The sequence below is a fragment of the Arachis hypogaea genome, chromosome 12 (assembly GCF_003086295.3).
Source record: "Arachis hypogaea cultivar Tifrunner chromosome 12, arahy.Tifrunner.gnm2.J5K5, whole genome shotgun sequence".
In the NCBI taxonomy this organism is placed as follows: domain Eukaryota; kingdom Viridiplantae; phylum Streptophyta; class Magnoliopsida; order Fabales; family Fabaceae; genus Arachis; species Arachis hypogaea.
The window spans coordinates 104517730-104524900 of record NC_092047.1 but is presented as its reverse complement, the minus strand read 5'-3'; the positions used below and the strand labels follow the sequence as shown (position 1 = coordinate 104524900).

General features: G+C 30.0%; 1 protein-coding gene across 1 annotated transcript; it reads left to right on the top strand.

The window, feature by feature from the left end:
* The first annotated feature begins 329 nt into the window (after positions 1-329).
* Positions 330-5200, top strand: LOC112728003 (omega-3 fatty acid desaturase, chloroplastic). The gene is made up of 8 exons (XM_025777968.3): positions 330-1806; positions 1971-2060; positions 2183-2249; positions 2382-2474; positions 2787-2972; positions 3072-3152; positions 4011-4148; positions 4669-5200. Exons 1-8 carry the CDS (start codon positions 1286-1288, stop codon positions 4852-4854), a joined length of 1362 nt encoding a protein of 453 aa, XP_025633753.1. The 5' UTR covers positions 330-1285; the 3' UTR covers positions 4855-5200.
* Positions 5201-7171: the final 1971 nt, after the last annotated feature.

The following is a 7171-nucleotide window of genomic DNA, read 5'->3' as shown; positions in this document are numbered from 1 at the left end:
AAGTTATACTAATATATGTTTATATTCATGTGTGCAAAAGTTAATAAGATATAAAAAGAACTTAATAGTTAATACATTAATTACTGTTAATCAAAAGTTATGTTTCCTTTAAAATTTATGTATAATAAAAATGAGTTAAAAAATATGATGTAAATATTAAAAATTAATTATTAAATCAATCATTACGTATTTATATATTTTAATATATATTTTATATCAGTAACTAATAATTATATCCTCCTGTAATCCTCATGTATATCATCGTTTCTAAAAGCAGCTTAACGAAATTAGGTTAGTTATTAGTAGTGATACATCAATCATCACATTTAGGGTTCCACTTAGTTAGTGCCATCAAATACTAATAGCCAAAAACAAGAAAGGAAAAAGGATAAAAAGAATAGGAGCCTCCACTTCCAATTCCAAAGAATCACCACCACCGCCATAGGGTCCAAAAAAAAAAAAAAACCCACACAACAAAGACAACACACAAAATGAAGAATTTTCCACCCATTCCTCCCCCCACTTGGGGGTGGATTCGTAATAATTCCACTGAACACTGACATTTGTATGGAACATTGCACAGTTCCTAACACTCATATACCCGAACACATTATCAACATGACCAAATTGCATCCTCCACCGTCCTCATCACACACCAAAATAATAATACATACAACATATTATTATTATTATTATTATTATTATTATTATTATATAAGAAGATGGTAAGAATAACCCTCTTGGAGCCGCACCCTTTCTTCTTCTTCAAAATTGAATCTTGAAACCCTTTTTGGATACCCTTTTGTCATAAATACTTGGGTCTTCTGTTAGATTTGAGAATCGTCAAGTGGGGGGTGAAGGAAGGAAGGAAGAGAACACGTTGTGTCAGAGAGTAAAAATAAAGAGAAAGAGGGGAGAGAGAAACACAAAACGTTTGGCTCTTGTTTAAACACAAGTGCATCGTTACAACCTTAAACTCCTCTCAATTTTTTATTGTTTGTCCTTTAGATATTTTGTTCTTTGCCTTGGATTGCAACTTGTAAGTTGTAACTTGTAACCCTCTTATTTTGGTTCACATATTTGTGCGTGTTTCATTCACCCTCTCCTCTATCTCTCTCACACACACACAACCATATATAACGTATTCATATTTTCTCTTAGTTTTGTAACTTTACCTTTGTGCCCTCCAAGGGACTAGGAAGGAACAGAACAGAACCAATAAAAAAAAAACAACCCTTTTAGGTTAAATCTTCCACCATTTGGGTGTGTGTGTGTGTGTTTTCCAATGGCAACATGGGTCTTATCAGAATGTGGGTTAAGGCCTCTTCCCCCAATGTTCCCTAGACCAAGAACTGGATCCATTTCATGCACCAAATCTTCTTCTATAAACTCCACATTCTTATCCTCAGATCTGAAGAGCTTCCAACAACAAACAAGGTTCCAATGTTGTAGTTTTAAGGAGAGAAGAAGAAGCTGGGAGATTAAGGTTAGTGTACCTTTAAGGGTTGGCACCATTGAGGAAGAAGAAGAAGGAATCATCAATGGTGTTGTTGAAAAAAGAGAAGTTTGTGAATTTGACCCTGGTGCACCACCACCATTCAAATTGAGTGACATAAGAGCAGCAATACCTAAGCACTGTTGGGTTAAGGATCCATGGAGGTCAATGAGTTATGTTGTGAGAGATGTTGTTGTTGTTCTTGGTTTGGCGGCTGCTGCTGCACACCTCAACAATTGGATTGTTTGGCCTCTCTATTGGGCTGCTCAAGGAACCATGTTTTGGGCACTTTTTGTTCTTGGTCATGATTGGTAATTCTCTTCAATCCCTTGTTTTTGCTTTTTGTTTTAGACTTTTGTTATTGAATGCTATGTTTTTCAATTTATTCAAAACTTAAGAAACTCATTTGTTTAGTAATATATAACTTGCAATGCTTATTGCAAATTTCATCTTTTTTTTTTTTTTCTTCTTTTAGTGGTCATGGAAGCTTCTCAAACAATCCCAAACTGAACAGTGTTGTTGGACATTTGTTGCATTCTTCAATTCTAGTACCATATCATGGATGGTATGTTAATGCTAATAATAATGTTCATGCAATTTTTCTCAACTCCTCTGTTTTCTTCCTAATTTAATTTGAAATATTTATAGTGTAATCTTTGATGCTGATATTTTCATGAAATCTAACAGGAGAATTAGTCATAGAACTCATCATCAAAACCATGGCCATGTTGAAAATGATGAATCTTGGCACCCGGTAAGACCATGATTAAGAAATATCTGTTCTGTTTTTTTTTTAAGGAATCTGTTTTGCTCCTTTTTTTTTTCTTATTTTTACATATCAATCAAAGTTTCTAAACTAAGAAGTTTCATGTCAATTTTTTTGCAGCTGCCTGAAAAAATCTTCAAGAGCTTGGACAATGTAACACGTACCTTAAGATTCACAATACCTTTTCCAATGCTTGCATATCCTATATACCTTGTAAGTTATAATGCCCAATTTAAAAACAAAAAAGATGATATAGTCGTATTCTTAAAACATATTTAATGCGTCCTGAAACATATAAACTACTCATTTTTTATTTTTATATAATTTTTTAATGTTATATAAATGAAAATTAGCTGCTATAAATGTTAATTAAAGTACGTATTAAATATGTTTAAAAAACATGCAATTATTTCTCTGGGTTGACAATTTTTACCCGAATTGACCATTTATTGCTTTTTTTTTTTTCCCTTTTCTACAAGAAATTGAAAACTTTGATTTTTTTGATTTGATTATCTTTTAATTCAGTGGAGCAGAAGTCCTGGGAAGACAGGTTCTCACTTTCATCCAGATAGTGACTTGTTTGTCTCAAATGAGAGAAAAGATGTTATCACTTCAACAATTTGTTGGGCAGCCATGGCTTCTTTGCTAGTTGGGTTAGGGTTTGTGATGGGTCCAATCCAATTGCTTAAGCTTTATGGCATTCCTTACGTGGTTTGTTCCGATTCTACCTTGTAACTTCTAATTAGACAATTAATTAATTTTGATTTAGTCCTAATTTGACTAATTTTGCCAACTTGCTTTGAATTGTAGCTTTTTGTTATGTGGTTGGACTTTGTTACTTATTTGCATCACCATGGCCATGAAGACAAATTACCATGGTACCGTGGAGAGGTATTCATTTCTTCTTTCTTTCTTATGATGTAAGATGTTTTTGCTCAAATTGATTATTGTACTTTTCTTGAATGAAAAACTTTCGGACATAGTGTTTTCACTAAATGAATTTAGGGCTTCTTCGGGTAAATTTTTAAGAAAATATTTTTTTTTTTGAGTTATCATTTTTTAAAATATCTTATAAAAAAATAAAAATAATTTTATGTTTAGAATTTTATGTAAAATAAAATTTTTTTATTTATCAATTATGTTTAGATATAATAATATAAAAATATTTTTTTATTTATTACGTAAAAAATTTAAAAAAAAATATAAATTATAATTTTTTAAAAAAGATATTTTTTTCCAGTGTCTTTATTTTTATTATTAAAAATTTATCAAATACGTTACAAAAAGATATTTTTTATTTTATCAATTTAATATCCAAATAAGTACTTAATTTCGATACGCGATTAGTATGAAATAGTTTTATAACATCATATTAGTAAAAAGAACTACTTTTTATAACATTATATTAGTAAAAAGAACTATTTTTTATATTAACTGTATGAATAATTATAATTAAAAATGGATGTGATTGAGTTATAACTCAAATAGTATAGACTCCCCATATTCAATTAAGAGGTTGCGGGTTCGAGTCTCCTATCTTCCAAACTTTTGCCAATGAGTAATAGCTCAAATGGCATAGTCTCCCCATACTCAATTAAGAGGTTGTGGGTTCGAGTCTCCTATCTTTGGTAAAAAAAAAAAAAAAAAAAACGAATGTGATTAGACATTTGTAACGGCATCAAAATTAAATTCTTATTTTATATTTAAAAAAAAAATCACTCTTAGCTTGTTTGATTTATGTTTGGACAGGAATGGAGCTACCTTAGGGGTGGGCTTACAACTCTTGATCGTGACTATGGTTGGATTAATAATATTCACCATGATATTGGAACTCATGTCATACATCATCTCTTTCCTCAAATTCCCCATTATCACTTAATAGAAGCAGTTAGTACAATACAACCCTTATAATCTTCATTATTCTAAATTATAGTAATTTTTCTATTTCAAACTAGCTATATTTTCAGAAAAATTAGTACAAAACAAATTAATGTATTGGTTTGTCTGAAAAAAAAAATATATTTTTTAGGACAAAAAAATTAAGGATTTATTTGGTTTGCATTTTTATTATCTGTTTTTATTTTTAATATTCTATGAAAAAAATAAAATAGTAAAAATAATAAAATGTTATTTTTTATTTTTACTTTTATTTTTTCTTATTTCATTTTACATTTTTTAAAAACCAAAAATATTAAAAATAAAAATAAAAAATAAAATGCAAACTAAATACACCCTAAGTGTATGTTTGGTTTGTGTTGTTATTGTCAATATATTTTTTTTTTTACTTTTCTGTTCATATAAGTTTAAAAATAGAAAACACTGAAAATACAAACACAAACCGACTAACCCTAATTTTTTTTTTCAAATGAATTGCTTAATTTTGTTGTGTTTTTGCTTGTAATTGTAGACTGAAGCAGCAAAGCCAGTTCTTGGAAAGTATTACCGAGAGCCAAAGAAATCTCTACCTCTTCCATTTCACCTTATTGGAGATTTGATGAGAAGCATGAAGAAAGATCATTATGTTAGTGACACTGGTGATGTTGTTTATTACCAAACAGACCCTACACTTGGTGGCTCTTCTACATCAATTTAAGAAGCTACAAAAATATATTTATTTATTTTTCCTCTTGAAGACACAAGAGAGGCCCCACATATATATATTGATATGATATCATCATATTATGAGGCACATGACACAATTCCTAAACAATGAAGAATTTCTCCAAAGATTTGTGCTCTCAATTGAGTCCTAAATCATAATTAAGAAGAGTTTTTGGTTCCTCAATAGGAATGGATGCCTCAGAAATTAAAGTGGATTGTAACTTAATGCAATTATTAAAGCATTGATTCTGTAAATTGTCTATTCTTGATGGAAGAAGTGATTATATATCTTCAACAAAGTTTAATTATAGTAAATGAATAAAATTGAAGTTATGTATGTATTGATATCATATCACTCTCTAGGTTGTACTTTAGATATTGCATGTTCCTTCAATTAAGGTTGAGAAATTATAGTGGTGCCAATTCCTTGCCTTTTGGGTGGTAGGCCCAACCAAGATCATTTATTTTACAACATTAATACTTGTTGCCTATAAAAGAACTACACTTCAATTATTGTCAATAATTTTCAGCATAAACATCCATCTTTATCTAATTTCTTAATTAAGGGATCAGCATTTAAATCTCATCTTACTGTGAAAAAATTCTTAGTTATTTTTTATCTTTTGTTACATCTGTACTCTTTATAATAAATATTATTTTGACATAAATATTTTTAATAATCAAATACATAAATTTTTATTTTGTTAATTAAAAAATAATTTAAATACATAATTAATTATAACAATTATATTTTTATACGGATATTCAGAATCTTTGAATTTTAGAGTATAAATATATATATTTTTTTAAAAGAAATTAGTCGCTATAAGTATATCTTTCATACTGTGGGGACTTTTCCATTGAAGTTATATCATTATCAAGTTACTGGTACTTTTTTATTGTTGGTAGCGACAGAAGGACAATAGGGTATATAGAGCATTAGGGTATGGTTCACACTTCACAGAATCACAGGCTTAGAAATGGTGGACCCAAACCAGACATGTGCATTGTATTGTAATTGTATGGGGACCATGGGTCCCACAAGAAGGACTAGTTGCCTCTTTGCCATTTTGCACCATTCATATATCATAACCCTATCATCATACTCTCATTCATCTAATCATCTCCAATGCCAATAGGCCAATAGTTAGCCACTATACACACAACTAATCCATCATTCATGATTTTCCTTCCCCCCCCCCCCCCCCCCCTTTTTTTTTATTTGTTAAAGGAATGTAGCTATTTTTTATTAGTTAAAAATTTAAATGGGTTCAACAGTTAGTGGATCACCAATGTCAATGCATGTTTATAGAATCAATAGGCACTTGTAAAAATTCTAACTGCTTAACCTTTAACAAATTTAATTATACCAATTTTTTTTCTCAATTGCTATCAAACATTAAAAAGTATACACAGATAAGAAATACATCAAGATAAAAATGATGGATTTCTGTCTGTTGAGTAGTATTTGTTCTCAGAGACAGGACACATAGATATAGATAATGAATATTTAAAATGTGTTTGAAAGTAGAAATATGAACACAGAATACATTGTCTTCAGAATACTATTTTATATTTTTGTGTATACTTTTTTACGAAGGACAATGATAGACACGTGATTTAAAAAGGTGTACACGGATTTTTTTATCAAAATTTTTTTACTTTCTATCCATAAATATTTTTTATTATTTTACTATTATTTCTTCTTATTTTTCCTAATTTTAGCTTCTTCTCTATATCGTAGTTCTTCTTTCTCTGCGTTTTTTTCAGATACTCTCTTTTTTAGTAGAATTTCTTACTTGACTGGATAATTCTTTTTAGAGTAAAACCCCTCTCCGGTCCCTAACCATTTATGAAATTGACCTGGCGTCCCCTCACCATTAGAAATTAACAACGCGGTCCTTAACCATTTTCTCCGTGTGACCAAAAGACCCTCTTACTGGTACTTCCGGTTAAGAGGGTCCTTTCGGTCACACGGAGAGAATGGATAAGGACCGTGTTGTTATTTTCTAATGGTGAGGGGACATGGGAGGGATTTTATTTAAAATTGGAAAGTAAATAAAAAAAGCATTGTTTTAAGTTTTGCATTTAATGCATTCTGCCATATTTTACATGTGGACGGAGAGCAAACAACGTTAAACTTAATAGATAGCACGAAATTATTAACAACGAGACTTAACACAAAAGTGATAATTATTTGGGTTGATTAAGCATTATTATGTCTTGCAGTCTTGGATTCAGGGTTTTAAGAACGACAAGTATGTTCTATATTGTTGAACCTAAAAAAAAAGTTAGTTCAAGATTATTAT

What these genes read in the sequence shown, in the direction of transcription:
- LOC112728003 (XM_025777968.3), top strand. Translation starts at nt 1,286, where the DNA reads ATGGCAACATGGGTCTTATCAGAATGTGGGTTAAGGCCTCTTCCCCCA. An exon ending in TTTGTTCTTGGTCATGATTG is followed by an intron (nt 1,807 to 1,970) that starts GTAATTCTCTTC and finishes TTCTTCTTTTAG; the next exon opens with TGGTCATGGAAGCTTCTCAA. An exon ending in ATGATGAATCTTGGCACCCG is followed by an intron (nt 2,250 to 2,381) that starts GTAAGACCATGA and finishes ATTTTTTTGCAG; the next exon opens with CTGCCTGAAAAAATCTTCAA.